Source organism: Heliangelus exortis, chromosome Z (assembly GCF_036169615.1).
Source record: "Heliangelus exortis chromosome Z, bHelExo1.hap1, whole genome shotgun sequence".
Taxonomy (NCBI): Eukaryota; Metazoa; Chordata; class Aves; order Apodiformes; family Trochilidae; genus Heliangelus; species Heliangelus exortis.
Window position 1 is genome coordinate 5,457,126 of NC_092454.1, and position 17,506 is coordinate 5,474,631.

General features: G+C 39.8%; 1 protein-coding gene across 1 annotated transcript in view; it reads left to right on the forward strand.

Annotated features, from left to right (window-relative positions):
* RIT2 (Ras like without CAAX 2) overlaps positions 1-15,482 on the forward strand; it is a 181,724-nt gene extending 166,242 nt beyond the window's left edge. Inside the window, exon 5 of the mRNA XM_071730705.1 lies at positions 13,938-15,482. Coding sequence (XP_071586806.1) covers positions 13,938-14,165 — 228 coding nt within the window. The 3' untranslated portion in view covers positions 14,166-15,482. The remainder of the gene's footprint in view (positions 1-13,937) is intronic.
* The last annotated feature ends 2,024 nt before the right edge of the window (positions 15,483-17,506 follow it).

A 17,506-nucleotide genomic window follows, 5' to 3' on the forward strand; every position in this document is an offset into this window, starting at 1 on the left:
TATTTGCACTTGAGATATTATTACAACAGGTAGACTGTAAGGTGGAGGGGAATTAGCTGGACCACCAAACTCAAAGGTTTGTGATGAGCAGTACAAAGTCCAGCTAATAGTGAATTATTAGCAAGCATTCCTCAAGGATCAATTGCAAGATAGTGTTTTGAATATCTTTATGAATGGCTGAATGCTGAGACAGAAGTTACTTTCATGAGTGGTACCTTATCGAGTGGTGTGGTTGTCAGGCAGGTGCACACAGGGGGTACATTGTCAGACCGGAGAAATGGTCTGACAGGAATTGCATGTAGTTCAGAAAAATAAAACACTAGGCCCGCAATTGGGATGTATGGCATCTTGCAGCAGTGCCATTTGGGCATTACTAGGGGGAAATAGAACTGCAGAAGAGAAGTTGGAAAATCTGATGGGTAAGGTGACCGTGAACAATGCTCCCTTGCAGTGAAGGTGGTCAGGTGCATGTTGGATTGTATTATTAAAAGGGTTGCCAGCAGGTCCAAAGAAGTGATCCTTGGACCTTTATTCAGCACTTGTGGGAATTTAATTGGAGTATTTTGTCTGTTTTGTGCTCCTGAATACAAGGCATATTGGAGTAAGCTCAGCAGAAGTCCACAAGATGGTCTCGGGGATAAGGCACAAAAAAAAAAACAAAAAAACAGTGAGAGGCTGAGATCTGAGCTTGTGAATTTCTTCTTCCTATTCCACTGAAGAACCATATTCTTGTCTTCAGCCACCTGGTTATCAGTAGAACACAGACAAAGCCTTTTTTTCCTTGTGGATGCATAGTAAAAGAATGTGAAGAAATGGAGAAAAGTTTTGCAGCACAAGAAAATCAGATTAATTATGATGTTTTCTTCACTATGAAGGTGACGGAACAGTGGAACAAGTGCCCAAAGAGGGTGTGAAGTTTCCTCCTTTGGTGGAAGTTCTTTCAAAAAGTTGACTGAATATGAGTAATCTGCTCTGGGTTGACTCACTATGAGCAGGAATTTGGACAAGATGCCCTACAGAGATTTCCTGTAATCCTAAATCAGCTATGAATCTCTGTTACCTGTACATCTTTTAGCAGCATAAATTTAATTCCAGCTTGAATAAAAGATGTCAGGCATAGCAAGCGAGCTTCTCTTTGAAATGGGATCTAAATTTTTTTTCCACATATTTTTCTCAAAGTTATCATACCTACTCTCTTATTAATACTCCTCCTATTGTGTATAGCAAAGCTTTACCACAGGCAGTTGTCTTTTTCAAAAATGTTTAATAACACGCATTTTATTTCTAAGGGGAAAAAAATAATGGGGTGATAACATGTCCTGAATTGCTAGTGACAGTAACTGTTAAGGCTCCAAGCACTTACTGGTTTTCAACAGGTGTTGTTTTTAGTACCAGCAATTTTATTCCCCCTAACCTAGGCTTATTTATGTATTTAAGAAAAAAAAACAAAACATCAAAGCCATCCATTAAGAAATTGTGAGCAATTTTCCTGAGAGAAATCAAATGAGTTATTGTCTGTCTCTCTCGTTGTTATACCTGCATGGGTGAGTACGGATGTTACATTGAACTGAGGTGTTGCTCATTCAGGCTTGACCCAGTTTCAGATTTACCCACCAGCCACTATGATTATCAGTGATGAAATACTGTTAATATTTATAGAATTGTAGAATTATTTTGGCTAGAAAGGACCTCCAAGATCATTAAATCTCCCTTTTAACCTAGCAGTGACATAGCAATCACTTGTTATGAGACAGATGACATTAACCATCCCTGGGTTCCAACCACCTTTCAGGGATTTCAAGAAAGTGAGAAGGTTTCCCCTCAGACTTCTTTTCTCCAGGCTTAGCACCCCAGGTCCCTCAGCCACTCCTGGGCAGACTTGCTCTCCAGACCCTTACCCACCTCCGTTGCCCTTCTCTGGACATGCTCCAGACCCTTAATGTCCTTCTTGTCCTTGAGGGGCCCAGAACTGACCCCAGGATTTGAGGTGTGGTCTCAACAGTGCCAAGTACAAGAGGGTGATCCTTGCCCTGGTCCTGCTGGCTGCATTACTGCTGATACAAACCAAGATGCTGTTCACATCTTGGTCACCTGGGCACAGTCTGGATGAAATTCAGTCACTGCTCACAAACACCCTCAGGTCATTTTTCACCAGGCACCTTCCATCCACCCTGCCCCAAGCCTGGAGCATTGCCTGGGGTTGTGATCCCAGTGAAGGCAACTGGCCACATTAGGCTGCTCCTCAGAGACAGTAACTTTCTTCCCCCATTGCTTAATTCTCTTTATGTTTCAAATATTATTTATATATTTACTGTAACTTATGTGCTATCTGTTCCCTGTTCTTCATTTTCATTCTTTTTTGTCTGGGAGGCTGCAGAAGCAGCAGTTCACCCAGATGCTTCTGCTCCAGGTTATGAACCACCATTCTTCATCTAAGAATTTTTGGAAATCCTTCACAAGAGTCAGAACAATCTGGTCTGTGTCAACTGTACTACACACAATACCTTTTCACCTTTTAGTGCCTTTTACAGAGTCGGGCCAGACTGCAGGTTTGAAGTACTTAGCTGACTGAAACATGGGAAATAAATAAATGTCAGAAAAGAGCTCTAATATACAGACACTGATGCTGAATGCCTGTTGGTACCTTAGGGACATTTTAGAGCAGTGTTTTGTCAGCATCCACATCTAAGGTTTGATGTAAGGCCAACCTTTTCTGCCAGGTATATTGGAGAGACAACCTGATCCCCACAACATTTGGTATGTGTGTTGATATATGTTCACATTTGTCACCAGATAAACTGAGCCGCAGCTTTATCAGTGGAGAATTAAAAATTCTATTACACTGGATAAGAATATGAGTTTAAAGCTGTAATCATTATTTGGGCATCACGGTGTATTAATGCAGCATCTTTTACGTATCAAAACAATAACCACATAATTAGATAAATAAATCATAGATAGAGAAGGTTAAATGGATGTTTCTAGCAAAGAGTTTCTGCCATTAGGTTTAGGAAGGGCAGGTCCTGTCTGAGCAACCTGGTCTCCTTTTATGATCAGGTGACCTGCCTGGTGGATGAGGGGAAGGCTGTGGATGTGGTCTACCTGGACTTCAGCAAAGCATTTGACACCATCTCCCATAGCATTCTCCTGAAAAAGCTGTCAGGCCACAGCTTGAACAGGGGCATCTGTGCTGGGTTAGGAACAGGATGGAGGACCGGGTGCAGAGAGTGGTGCTGAATGGTGCTGATCCAGTTGGCGGCCGGTCACCAGTGGTGTCCCCCAGGGATCAGTGTTGGGCCCAGTTCTGTTCAATATCTTTATTGATGATTTAGATGAGGGGATTGAATCCATCATCAGCAAGTTTGCAGATGACACAAAGCTGGGGGGAAGTGTGGATCAGCTGGAAGGCAGGAGGGCTCTGCAGAGGGAACTGGACAGACTGGAGAGTTGGGCTGATCCCAACGGGATGAGGTTCAACAAGGCCAAGGGCCGGGTCCTGCACTTTGGCCACAACAACCCCATGGGGAGCTCCAGGCTGGGCACAGAGTGGTTGGAGAGCAGCCAGACAGAGAGGGACCTGGGAGTCTGGATTGACAGGAAGCTGAACAGGAGCCAGCAGTGTGCCCAGGTAGCCAAGAAGGCCAATGGCATCCTGGCCTGGATCAGGAACAGCGTGGCCAACAGGTCCAGGGAAGGGATTCTGCCCCTGTACTCAGCACTGGTGAGGCCACACCTTGAGTACTGTGTCCTGTTTCTGTCCCTCAGTTTAGGAAGGATATCGAGGTCCTGGAGCAGGTCCAAAGGAGGGCAACTAGGCTGGTGAAGGGACTCGAGCACAGATCCTATGAGGAGAGGCTGAGGGAGCTGGGGCTGTTCAGCCTGGAGAAGAGGAGGCTCAGGGGAGACCTCATCACTCTCTACAACTCCCTGAAAGGAGGTTGGAGCCAGGGGGGGGTTGGGCTCTTTTCCCAGGCAACCCTCAGCAAGACAAGAGGGCACGGTCCTAAGTTGTGCTGGGAGAGGTTTAGGTTGGACATTAGAAAGAATTTCTTTACTGAGAGGGTGATCAAGCATTGGAATGGGCTGCCCCGGGAAGTGGTGGATTCTCCATCCCTGGAGATATTTAAAAAGAGACTGGATGTGGCACTTAGTGCCATGGGCTGGGAATTGCAACGGTAGTGGATCAAGGGTTGGACTTGATGATCTCTGAGTCCCCTTCCAACCCAGCCAATTCTATGATTCTATGATTCTATGATTCTATCTATGATTCTGTGATGATTCTATGATTCTATGATTCTATGATTCTATGATTCTATGATTCGATTATATTTGTTAACAATATGTTTCCTGCCCCCAAACTAGCATAATCTATCTTCCTTTCCACCCCCATCTTTTCTCTTTCACCCTTCTGTTTCTCCCTTCGTGTCTCTTAATCACTCCTTTCCTTTGTGGCAACAAATATAAAGAGTCATCCCAGATAACCTCTTTGACTTCTCAGTCAAAACTTGAGATTCTAGAAAAAAAACTTACTGAATAATCCTCAAGTGTCATATTTTCATAATTTTCTGTTAGTAAAGAATCAAAGATGTTCTAGAGTTGTATGAAGAAAGTTTGGGGCTCTATTCATCATGGTTAAGATTCTGCTATCTATTAGATGTTGTTTATTTAAATGTACTTGATCTTCTGAGTGAAAATCAAAACCCACAGGAAGCAAATACAGAAGAAATACCCAAAGAAACTGGCTGCCAACTGGATACACTAACCACAGGTGTATAAACAAATTACTATGGAAGCCCTACCAATGCATGTTCTTTGCCTATAGGAAAAGTGAGGCAAGGTTAGTATGCAGTAAGAGAGCTTGTTATGACTAATAAGCTAAATGCATTCTTATATCTCTTCCTATCCACTGGCCATTTAAGATTTTTAATTTTTCTCCCTCAGAACCTTCATTTCATATTGTTATCCCCTTCACATGCAGCTCTTCAGACTCAATATTTTATTATGCATTGCCCACGCTGGTGAATAATGTCACCTGATGGAGCTAAATTGATGCTCCTTATGCAGCTGTCACTCCCATTTTAAGGTTTCTATGTCATGGGCATACTTTCTCTTTCAATATTCCTGTGATCAAGAAAAGACTCTTCTCTCACTCATGAACTCTCCTTTGAGCACATTAAAAAGATGAAAAGGAAGACTCCAGTGAAGCTTTCATGATTTTTTTTCCAGTCACTTCATATTCTGCAAAAATGTTATATTTTGCATGAACTAATATTGACATGTGGAAGATCAATGTCATTAGTTTAATCAAAATGTTGTGAAAATATTTCCCTTAATTAGATTGTTTGACAGATCTTCCCAAGAAACTTCAAAATTACTAAACCCTCAACAGTAATTACATTATTCAAGAGAAAGCAAAACAAAATAAAACCAAAAGCAAGCAACAGCTCTCTACCTCCATTTCCTGATACAGCATCCCCCTTTCATTGCACCAAGTAACTTTTCTTTGAAGAGCAACCGAAGTGACAGGTGAAAAGGTAAGACATTGTCCTGTGAGTTATGCATAAGGCACTTCAACACCTCATACATTTGCAACATTTGCTTACTTCAGCAAACAACTTCTGAAAAAAAAATTAAATTATTTTATTGCAGTCCAAATCTCTATAAATCTAATGTAAGTTCTTCTTCTGCCTTCCTTCTGTTGAGTACCTTTGTCAGCAGCCTGGGCAGTATTCCTGCATCCCATTGGATGACAGATGCATGGAGATGGAAGGAGGAGGGAGAGGTTTATTGCAAGTTTCTTTTCACTGCCAGGAGCATAGCATGGTGTGCTTCAGTCTGTCTGCAGTGTCTGGGAGCATGTTTAGATGTGAAAACTACAACAGAATACATGTGTATCGCACTCCATGTACTGTGTCAGGACAGACAGTATTTACTGCAATTAGAACATATATTTTTGTGACCTTTTAATGACAGTGTTGGAAACTCATTTAGATTAAACACAAAGGGATCTTTCAAAGTAGTAGTTGAACAGAGTAATCTGCTCATATGTTTAAAATGACACATTTAGCTGAACACAAGCTTTGAAACTTTGGCTCAAAAAATTATTTCAGTTCTGTGAATGATTAATATTTTTGTTTGGCAGTGTGTTTTTTTATTTTTTTATATTTTTGTAATTTGATTTACATTTCTTCTTTGTGACTGTGTACAATGCACATACAAATAAATATATAGTGGTTTCTGCCTCTTCTTTGTGGCCTACTTAACCCTCAAGATTTCTTTCTGATCTTCAAATTTCTGGTATCACATTTCTCAATCTTCTGTAGACAGCTGTGGAAAACATCAAACTGAAAGCAGTGTCCTGCTCTGCCCTCGTCACTGACTCCTGCTCTGTTTTATCTTCCCATGTCAGTGGAGTGTTCTCAGGACAAAATATTGTCATTAGAGGCTGTGTTATTTCCATCTTCAAAGTAATATAATGACAGAGAGATTTTCATAGGTTGCTAAGTAATAAGTGGATTTACACAGCACCTACTCTGCTTAGTGACAGAATCCTAATGAAGAACTGAATTCAGTTGACTAGTGGAATTTTTAATGTCTAACACATAAATGAAAATAGCCTAGGCCAGTCTATATAGAGATAAAAATTTGCTGCTGGCTGTACTGGACTGATAGGTAATCACTTTCAGTGTTATAATAGGAGTTTAACACCACTAACTTTCTATTTTATTTAAAGTAGACTCTAAAAGGTGCATTTGTAGCTTTTTTTACATGTACATCTTTTTTTTAATACACACCTGTTAGCGGATGTTAATTAATTTTTTTTTTGTTTGCTGACAAAAATTTGAAAACATTTCCTTTTTTCGTGAACTTAAAACTGTAATACCTAATGTTTTCCCTACTAAATACTGGTGTCCTATTGTGAACATTCCAAGCTGAACATATGTAGAAATTCCTGCTTTTTGCAGCCATCTTTTGACCATCTATGTCTTTAACCGTGCACTGCAATCAAAGAACCTTTAAAGATGATGGACAATTTAGAAAATTGTCAGATCTCTGAAAAATGCTTTGAGCAATTGACCCATACTTGTTCATCTCAAAGACTGATGCTAAGGATTTAACACTTCCGCATTCTCGTCAAATTAGGCCCAGAGCTATTGCTGACTGATGTGAGATCATGTGGTTTTGAGTATCCAATTCAGTCAGATCCTTAGGCCATCTCTCTTGAAACATTTCCTAGTATAAAGATGCTTTAACCCACCCATCAGTCTTGCTTTTTGGCAAGATAAAGACATAAGAGTACAACCTGTAGTAGAGAAAACAAACTTCAGAGTCTAACATACATACAGGACCCTGATTCCACAGTGATTTTTACATGAAATTACATGCTGATTTAATAATTAAGAATTATGTCTGTAAACTAATGAAATAACATTATCACAAGGTGGAAACAACAGATCAAGAAGCCTCACGTGTTTCTCTTCCTTTGCAACAGGCGACTGCATGGAGAATATTTCTCTTTACTCAAAACATTTGCCAAAAACAGGAATGAAATTACCTGGAGGCATAGCTCCTGTGTTACAAGAATAATTTGGATCTGAAATCTAGGGGAAAAAAATATCCCAAAGGGACAGACATTCTAGACAGAAATCAGTGTTGGGAACTAATCATGACCACAAAAAGATGCAAAAAAGCTCCAGGAATTAGGCAAGTGTGAATTACCATTGCATCTAGAATTTTTTTTCATATGAAAAAGAGTGAGACAGAGGCATTAAATGAAATAGCTAGTAACACCTTAGACTTTTCATATGAGGGTGTAGCTATGATCACAGCAGGTCAGGGAAAATGTCACTCTAATCTCAGAGTGTTCCATAGTGAAGAGTATATAATTTCCCAGCCCTTAACAACCTTGGACCGGAGAAGAGAGTAATTCTTCCTGGCTAAGAACATGTTACATGTTTTGTCTTGGTGACATATTAGGTGAAAAGGATATAATTTAGGACATTACCTCTCCATTTTTTTCCAGGAGTTTAATTTTTCATAGGCCTATTACCAAGTTTCCCTTTAAAAATTGAACAAATTATTTTACAGTCCCACACTCTTGATCCTCCAGCCCCTGAAAGTAAGCAACATCTGCCCCCATAGACTTGTATGTGCAGCAGGTCATTAACAAATTCCCCTTGGATTATGTGGCTTCATTCTGCTCATTGTCCAGGCCTTTGAGTGCAGGGGGGGCTGGGTATGCAGGGGCAATTGATTTTAAAGACTGGTTGATATTATATTGATAAAAATTAAATTTGTAATAAAATTGATATTAAAGACTGAGGCAAAGAAGGCATTAAGTGCCTCTGCCTTTTCCTCATCTTTTATCACTGTGTTCCCTTGCACCCAATAAAGACAGGGGATTCCCCTTAGCCCTTCTTTTGTTGCTAATGTATTTATGGCACACTTTTATTGTGTTTTATGGCAGGAGCCAGATTAAGTTTCAGTTGGACTTTTCTCACTGCAGAACTTTATGACATCCTTGTAGTCCTCCTGAGTTGCCTGTCTCTTCTTCCAAAGATCAAATACTCTACCTTTTCCAGAATTCCAGACAAAACTCCTTGTTCACCCAGGTGGCCTTCTTCCCCACTGGCTCATCATGCTAGAAGCCATTCTGATCATCAATAATTCTAAGTGTGAAATCAATAAAAAGTATCACAGAGTGGCAAGGCAGGAAGAAAAACATGGAAAACTTTTATAAGAATTTTAAGACATCAGCTTTCAAGTAACTCTAGGGAGGGAAAAAGAATAGAACTAATTGCAATACACTTACAATAATGATTAATTGTATGGCAGCTTTTTATCTCATCTAGCCTTGCAATCTAGAAAGCCAGCAAAGCTGAGCCTGCAGAATTGCTTGCCATGAAGTTGGAGTGAGTCTTGTTCAACTAATTATATCTGAAGACTTCCAAATGGATTTAAGAGTAATGGTGTTGACATGAAATTCTTCTCTCACATTTCTGCAGTGTGCTACTCATTTACTGTTTAGGCTGCTGAAAAGAGGCATCTGCTTCCCCAGGGAATGAGGGGGGAAAAAAAATTGCAAGTGTTTGGTTGAATTAAAGATGCTGGTTAAGTGTGAGCAGAAATTAGCTGGGCATTCTAGTGAAATCCATCCAAATCAAATGGGTAACTGGGTGTACACATTTATAAATGTGATCATACATAAAGGTTTGCATATGGAAAAGTTTTAATATCATATCTTTAAGGAATAAGTCACTTTGAAATTAATTTCAAATTCTGAAACAAAGCAGAATGTTTGTGTTGAGGGAGATGAAAATTTGAGATTTTAACATCAAGGTTTTTAAATTTGCTTTTGCATTTACTGTGCATTTGTTTAGTCCTGAAACATACTGAATGTCTGGCCACAAAGAAGAAACACTGGTTAGTTATAATATCTACTCTCCAACATATCTTTCAGCCTGTATTTCCACTAGATCTTGGTTTTCCCCTCCTTCCACAGGTGTCATTGCTCAGCAGCAAGAATATTATAGGCAGTTAATAATGTGAATTTCTGAAGAAAGAAGAAAAGGGTGAAGGATTTTGAAACTTTTTTTTTTTTTTTTAAATATTCTATGACAAATATTATGTGGACAAAAAACAAAAGCGATGCTCATCTTAAAAAGAGAGAAAGATTGATTTTTTTATTTTATTTGGTTCTGTTCAACCTTTCAACCCTAGCTACCACTGTAATATCCAAGTATTTGAGCCTTGACCTGAACAATAGAATTTCACACTTGGAAAGATCCTTAGTACTCCACTTGCAGCCTCCAGTGGTCTTGATGGTTGCCTGGTTCCAATCACAGAAGAAAAGCTGTAAAAGCCACCTTAAAATAGAAAATGCTGTTGTAGGGATAAGATGTGCAACTGGAAGTCCATGGAAGACCACTACAGGTTCACTACAGGTGGTACTGCTGACTCTGCTAATACTATTTCTGTCTATAAAATCTTCTTTGGGGTGCCTCTGTTGCTACCTCCACCAAAGTAGAGACAAAGCTGAACACAAAAAAATCTTGTCCTGACAGATTTGCCAGCTGACGACAGTCCAAGGACATAGGTGGGTTATTGATATGTTTAGTTTCTTTGCACTCTCTTTCTCAGATCCATATTTTATGTACTGTCTATGGCGGGCAATGATTACCAGCGCCTCCCCACCCACCATCCAGCCCCTGTGGCTTTTTCCTCTCATTTTGGTTGTGCAGGAACTGACCTTAATGGGGAACTGGCTGGCTTAAAGATGGCAGCTCATCCATCACTGCTTTTGCAGGCTGCATTTAATCTCACTTGTACTTTTCCAAGGGAAGTTTGCAAAAGCCACAAACAGAATCTTAATGCTATAAAATGTGGTTTGTAGACAGTGAGTACTTCCTGTCTGTATGGAGCCACCCTGTGTTCCAGCTGCTCTGAATTATCCTGAGAAAAAACTCTCAAATTCAGCTTAAAAGTCTCATGTGGCAACCACAGTCCTCAGGCTGTTGTAACTGGTATATTTTCCCTCTGAACACACATGCTCTCAAATGGGATGCTCATAGCCATGCCTTTTGCAAGGAAGACTTGAAAACTTTGTGTTCCTGGGGGTCACACATCATCATCCTCAGGCTTCATTGCACATTTTATGAAGTCATCCTTCTGGAGCATCTTGCTCTTGAACTACAGCATGAGCTTCAGTGTCCTGCTTCTGTAACTCCTGATCCAGTTTTTAAAGTTTAGATCAAACTCCGGAAGCTTCTGCCAGACCTTAATTTTTTATCTTTCATTACCTTCACTACACCTGTATTCTACCTTCATTCCCTCTTAAGGTTTACCAGCAAAGAAACAAGCTAAATTGGAATCAATATAACCAGAATTATACCGTGGGAGATTCTGCCAGATTCAATCAGAGAGGGTTTCTCTAAAGATGAGATACAAAGCCCTGCTTCCCAGATATATATTCAATAGTATGGCCTCAGTCCCTGACCTGTCTGTCCATGTCATGCTGACAGATCATATCTTCCCCTAAGACAGACCCATGGAAGCTGCAATTTGTCAAAAAGTCCCTGAGCTGGGCAGATTTGGGATGGGTTTGTATGATATAGTTTGGCTTCTGACAATAAGATGGGAACAAAGTAAATCCCTGGAATTATGTGGGAGTCAGTGACCTCATCAAGGGCTTTATCCCTTATTTCTCATTCCATCGGTGTCCAGCTTCTTGACCGAATTATGAACCAAAAAAAAAAAAAAAAAAAAAATCTGTATAAAAATCTGTATTTTTCCCTCCTAACATCTCTCTCTATTTACCATTTCTTCAGCAAATAGATTAATTAAATTACTATAGCATATTCTTATTGGTGCTGGAATCACTAGTGGTAATTATGAGAGCATTAGATTTCAGAGAAACATGTTTTCAGCCTTGAAGCTTAAAAATTCCAACTAAACATCCTGAAATTGCTTGTGCCAGGTGTCATCCTCATGCTGAATTAGTTCATAAATTTTCACAGAGCAGTTAATCAGTTCCTGAAGGCAAGATTTAAGAGAAATACCATTCTCTAAAATTCAGCATTGCCATTAACAACTTCAGTGTTGTCTGTAATTTGGCAGGAAACTGGATTCCAAAACCAAAATTTGTGGCCAAAATTTGGCCAAGTTATAAGGTGCCAACCACAAAGAAACTGGGAGGATGTTTTTCTGCACAATATATTTCTCCTGAGTATTCTTCAGTTCTCAGAGCTCTTAGCAGTCTTCTTTCATTAAGGAGCATAGCATGTCTTCCCTGCAGCTGTTCTTCCTTTCAGGTGGGAGAAAACATCATTTTGATCTCAGAAAAGACAAAAATAAAACCAAAATCAAACAAAAAAAAAGTGAAGTGAAGGAGGTATTAGATAGGCAAAGTCTAGAAAATCATAGACCAAAGGGAAGAGCAATTTTCTTTATATTTTAGTATTACTGTGGTTGCATCCTAATTATATTTACAACCTTTAGCATAAGGATGTTTTGCTTTATGTGCCTTTATTTCCTTTAGATAATGGTTGTGTAAATTTTTCACTGAAACTGTAGCTCCATGCAATTGTTTTCTCAGAATTGCAGTGTCTTTAACTAAATAAAATGAAAAATTCTCCTACACCTCAAACAAGGCATAACAAGGAAAAATATGATTTTAAAGTCCAAAATAGACTAAAACTGTCTTCTGTCCAGACAATCAGTTTCTCAATGGTGCCCAATAGGCATATTGAATCACACATTTTGCTTACACAGCTGCCCAGAGAAAAACAAGAGCCATATTGCTACCCATCTCCTTCTGCTAAAGGTTGGAAATTACAGCAGTTGGAAAGCAGTAATGGTCTCTCATTGAGTCATGGAGTTTGGGCTGGCAAATGACCTTCCTGCTTACCCTTAGGATATTCTTAATTAAATTAAGATTATACTTGGAACATAGAGGAATGATCGTGCTCATGTTACAAGGTTTCTGGACCAGTGCAAGTTTACCTCCAAGCTGGAACACACTACATTTCTGTTTCATCCACAATCCTGTTTAAGGGTAGTATGAAAAAAAAAGCATTGTGATGTAAATTTATCATAAACGGCATTTTCCTTATAGTATGTATGAGATTTTTTTTTTTTAATGTTGAAAGAGCAGGTTTTACTTCCTTAGGCACTTTGGTTACATGAGGTAGAAATAAGAAAAAAATCCAACCAAGATTAGTCCTGTGGAAGACAGTAGCAATTGAGACTTTTCATATCCTTTTATGTAGCCTTTCATAAGGCTATCACAAAGTACTTCTCTGCCTTTTCATGTAGGTGATTGGAAAGTTACTTGAATAAATAATGATACCCCAATAACAACAAAAACAAAATCTGGAATTACTGACCTAGAGTTTGAATACACACTAGACAGTTCATTCATAAAAGTTCATTCATTCATTTTTGTGCTCAAATAGTGAAGAGAAAGGATAGTCTACTGTCTGGAAAGCTGGCTTAACATTCAGAAAGTAATAGGTTTTGGTCTTTGGTTTCTTGCAGACTTGATATATGTTAATGGATGAACTCACAAAGCGCAAAAAATTCCTTAGGTTGAAGACAGTGGTACTTCTTGTGATGAGCATTTGAATTCTATTTACACCACACATTTATCAGTGTACTGAGCAGGTTGACAGATCAAATGCCAAGAAGTAGCCAACATGGAAATTTTAGGTATAAGATTCCTGTTTCAAAATTCAGGCAAACTGAAAAAGAACTGGCATGGTTCCCTCTAGATTCATAGTTATTCCTCTCCTTACTGCTCCTCAAAATACAAAGACACATTTCCTTCATGTTTTCTGAGAACAGTAAGTACATGAGGCCACCTGGGGAAGATGAGCTGAAAAACAGATTTTGGCTCTTTTTACAGTTCAGGCATGAGCTAAGTGATAGGATTACAGGCCTGCCAAGACCAAAAACACTTAAAGATATCCTCAGAAATTAATGTGACTGGAAAATCTTAAGGTAGGAAAGCTAGTGTGCTTAAAGAATCAAGTTACCTCTCTGATTAGTTAGTGTTGAATAGCAATTTTCTGGGACCTTAATTCTGTGTAGGTCTTTTTGGCCATCTGTTCCAGTTTGTGGAATAAAGGTACCAGCACTCAAACTCTACAGGATTACTCCACTAAAGAGAGGAAATGCATGGAAAAAAAATGGTGTGTCAGAATTAGGAAAATATACCTGAACACATGAATATTCCCAATATGCTCTGTTTAAACATCTCTTGGATGATCCTTTCACTCTTGAATCTTCTATGTCAGGTATTTTTAGAACATTTTCTTGTAAAATTATATGTCAGTGATTTGCAGTATCCAAAAAGTCAGACTACATACCCTGCAATACTCTCACATTGATTCACGCTCTGTGGTTTAAGTCATGTTTATGGATTTCTCTTTTCCTTTCAGGTTTCAACTGAAGAAGGAATAAGCTTAGCCAGAGAATACGCCTGCTCCTTTTTTGAGACTTCAGCTGCTCTCCGCTTCTACATTGATGATGTGTTTCATGGATTAGTGAGGGAAATACGAAGGAAAGAGTCTTCAATGTCCATGGTAGAAAAGAAGATGAGGATAAAGGATAGTCTGTGGCGCAAACTGAAAGGATCCCTGAAGAAAAAAAGAGAAAGTACAACCTGATAGCAATTCTCCCTGAGCCACCCATCAGGAGCTGACAACAGCAACCTGTAACAGTTCAAAAAAAAAAAAAAAAAAAAAGCAACATTGACACAGCATCATCCAGACCAGGTCCTGGAGTTCCTTCCCTTCAGCTCTCATGCAGAAGTAGTTCCTTGAAGATCCAATTCATGGTTGCTCTATTGCTTCTCTGTATTATAGATAAAATCACTTAGCATACTCTCTCATTCCTTCTCTGCAAACCTGAGTGGAGAAAATACTGTTATGTTTCCCTATGGTCCCTGGCTGATCTTCATATGCTAGGTGTTAGGTCAGCATCCAAGGCAGAACCAGCGTTCATCAGCTTTAGTACAAGGGATGCACTTATTGCCTCCTCTCTACATGCATGTAGCATCTCACCACTCCAGGAATGTGAAGACTGATTTCAGTGGACATTTTGACTGTTTAAGGACTTAAGGATTTGACCTTCAGTTTTGCATTCACATATATGTTTAGGGTTAGACTGTGCTCAGTCTGCACGTGTCTTTGTGTGAATGTGTGTGTTTGAACGAGGCCCAAAGGGAATGATGGGGCTCTCTGTTTTGATTATGTAGAACCCCTTACTCATTCTGTCCCTTACGTTTAGCAGGAAGAGTTGGCAAACATAGCACAAGTCATTCACCAGCCATCTGGAGGATGCAGGGTTGCAGCTCTGTCTCCTCTTCGTTACTCAACAGAACTGGCTAACAGGGGTGCAGTGTCCTGCAGAGACACAGTGCATTGGAATCAAAGAATAGTCTGGGTTGAAAGAGACCTTTCAAGGCCATCTAGTCCAACCCCCTGCAGTGAACAAGGCCATCTTCAACTCAGCCAGGTTTCTCAGAGCCCCATCTAGCCTGACCTGAAATGTTTCCAGGGATGGAGCTTCTACCACCTCTCTGACCAACCTATTCCAGTGCTTCACCACTGGCCACTCGCCAGTGTCTCATTAAGTAGTGTACAAGTACACTTTCCATCTGATGCTTCCTGGAGCTCTTCTTGTAGGAGTGGAGCTCTGTCCCAGTGTGGAACATCTGCTATGTAAAGTTCCAGCCCTTGACCTACTAGAGAATTACATCAGGTCAGTCACCATCCTCCACAGTCCTTGACCAGCCAAGTAAATCATATGATTGTCAAGTTGGGCATGTCTTTTAAATATTCCTTTTTAAAGCTGGCATGAAGTAGAATATAGTCTTCATTGACTTTTTTCCCCCTGCCCCATACCTCTTTTACAATTGATGTTATTTATAAATTTTAAAATTAAACGTGTATGCGTTTTGTCAAAAAATAAAGATTGTGATTTCCATTAAGCCATTCTAGTAGTCAGTGTAATTTGTGTCTGCTGCGGAGTGATAACCAATATTAGAAAAATTAGTAAATGTTCATTTTTTTTTTTTACTTTAATTCTTTGACTATTTTGCAGGATTTTAAGTAATTATATTTTGGATGATCTGGAGGGCAGTTTATTTGTTTTGCTCAGTTAAATTTGAAAAGGTTATGGTTTCACAAAAACTTCATTTCATGAAAATCTGCTGCTTTGCTCTCCACTTTCCTTCCTTTCAAGAAAAGCCAGTGATATTTTTTGATTTGTCAAAAATTCTCCAGCAGAAGCGCTATATTACTGTATATAGTGAGATGATATGGGCCTTTACGTCTATTTTTGAAATATTATTTCAGAGGAATACAAATGCATACATGCATTTAAGGTGAATTTTCTGTTTCCTGCCTCCAGCAGCTGAAGTCTGAATTTATACTGCTTTAACTACTGTTTTTGTTTTACCTGTATTACTACAGAGATTTTAGGTCAAGCATCCTGGAGACAAAGATGTGCTTGTCCAAAGAATTTCTGAGCTAAGTATGGGTCGAGAGGCAACTGGAGGCTACACTGAACAGATGGCAGCTGAGACAATAAATAATAAGGGGGAACATCTGTGAATGTTCCAATACTGCACAATGCAGAGAGGTGAATGATGCAGTCATTCCATGTGTAAGAGACCACAGAAATTAGTATCCTGAGAAACCTGGAGGGATGGTCATCAGTCTTTTTCAGGCAGATGCCTAAGATTTGAGCCAATTGAAAACCATTTAGCATTGGTTATTATGTCATGTCACCCACTCTACTGGGGGATATTTTATATAAACACTGGCTTGGATTTGTAATTTTAGGGGCACCCTGCTTCAGGTGAGTTTGCAATACAGAAAAGTTAGCAGAAGACATACAGTCTAAGATGAAGCCTGAAATGCTTTGATAGATTAAATATGCCCATTCTCTGACATTAAGGTCGTCTGGCATGGAGCAACATCTTTAATAGAATCACAGAATGTTAGGGAAGGGACCTCAAGAGATCGCTGAGCCCAACCCCCCTGCCAGAATAAGATCACCCAAAGTAGGGTCACACAGGAACACGTCTAGGCTGGTTTTCAATGTCTCCAGAGAAGGAAATCTCACAACTTCACTGGGCAGCCTGTGCCAGTGTTCTGTCACCCTCACAGGGAAAAAAATTTTCCTTAGCTTTACACAGAACCTCCTATGGTCCAGCTTGCACCCATTACCCCTAGTCATGTCATTGGACATAACTGAGAAGAACCTGGCTCCATCATCCTGATTCTCCCTTTATATATTTGTAAATATTAATGAGGTTGTCCCTCAGTCTTCTCCAAGCTAAGGAAACCCAGCTCCCTCAGCCTTTCTTCAAGGGCGATGTTCCACTCCCTTAATCATCTTGGAGGCTCTGTGCTGGACTCCTTCTATATTATTAACCTTCCTTAGCCTTCAAAGCAAGATTAGCACACACAGACTGTTTGGAAGTGGTGCCTGGACCATGTTAGGTTCTGCTCCATGCTCAGCAACTGGTTGCAAAAATGCTAGCCTAACAAGATCTGCAGCCAAGCTAGGAACCAACTTAATGGTAGAGATGTGCTCATGTGCCTCTCTGCATGTGTTCAAATTATTAGCATATACAGAGCTTACATAGTCGTATTTTTATGAAATCTCCTGGTTCTGAGTGTCTCCACAAATAGCCCATGAACACAGTATTTTGAAAGATATAGGTATATCCTCAGGTGGCACTTGCAGGGAGCCTTTAAAAAAGCTGCGGAGGGAGTTTTTGTGAGGGTGTGTAACAATAGTACAAGGGGTAATGGCTTTAAACTGGAAGAGCGTAGATTTAGGTTAGACATTAGGAAGAAATACTTCACTATGAGGGTGGTGAGACATTGGAACAGATTGCCTAGGGGAGTTTTGGATGTCCCATTTCTGAAAAGGACACAAGGCCAGGTTGGATGGGTCTTGGAGCAACCTGGTCCAATGGGAGGTGTCCCTGCCG